Source organism: Chrysochloris asiatica, unplaced genomic scaffold (assembly GCF_000296735.1).
Source record: "Chrysochloris asiatica unplaced genomic scaffold, ChrAsi1.0 scaffold00029, whole genome shotgun sequence".
Lineage (NCBI taxonomy): Eukaryota > Metazoa > Chordata > Mammalia > Afrosoricida > Chrysochloridae > Chrysochloris > Chrysochloris asiatica.
Genome location: NW_006408547.1, coordinates 24124398 through 24124905, shown reverse-complemented (window position 1 = coordinate 24124905; position 508 = coordinate 24124398). Strand labels below are relative to the sequence as shown.

Below are 508 nucleotides of genomic sequence, written 5' to 3'. Positions count from 1 at the left end.
ATACAACACTGTAACAAATACTTAAACCACATACCTTCTTTATCCCCTCGAGTACTACCCACAAGGAACCGGGACACCAAGGGTGTGCTTGACAAGGACAGACAGGTAGAAATAAAGACACTCTGGGTGGCTCTGATTTGTAAGAAGTGTCCCCACAGTAATCCAAATCCAATCATTAACAGGGTCATATAACATGGTCCTTGTAGGGATATCTTCCATACCTTAAAGAGAACACACCGAGTTATTTGTATTTTGATAGACCCTCCAGACAATGACCACAAAAAGTATATACTTTATAGTCTCAGTGTAGTTTACGAGTAAAAGAAATACTACGTGGTAGATATTTTTACATAAGACACACACAAGCACTCATTTAATTTTCAGAACAAAGCTGAGACATGATTACTTTCCCCCTTTTTAAATAACACAGGGTAGAAAAAAGTTGAGTAATTTGCCTCAAGTCACATGGATGGTAAATACTGGAGTCAAGATTTAAACACAGCTAGTA

General features: G+C 37.8%; 1 protein-coding gene across 1 annotated transcript in view; it reads right to left on the bottom strand.

The window, feature by feature from the left end:
* The window catches only part of TMCO3 (transmembrane and coiled-coil domains 3), a 68426-nt gene that overhangs the window by 45359 nt on the left and 22559 nt on the right, over positions 1–508 (bottom strand). The window contains exon 6 of the mRNA XM_006851522.1: positions 35–221. Coding sequence (XP_006851585.1) covers positions 35–221 — 187 coding nt within the window. The remainder of the gene's footprint in view (positions 1–34; positions 222–508) is intronic.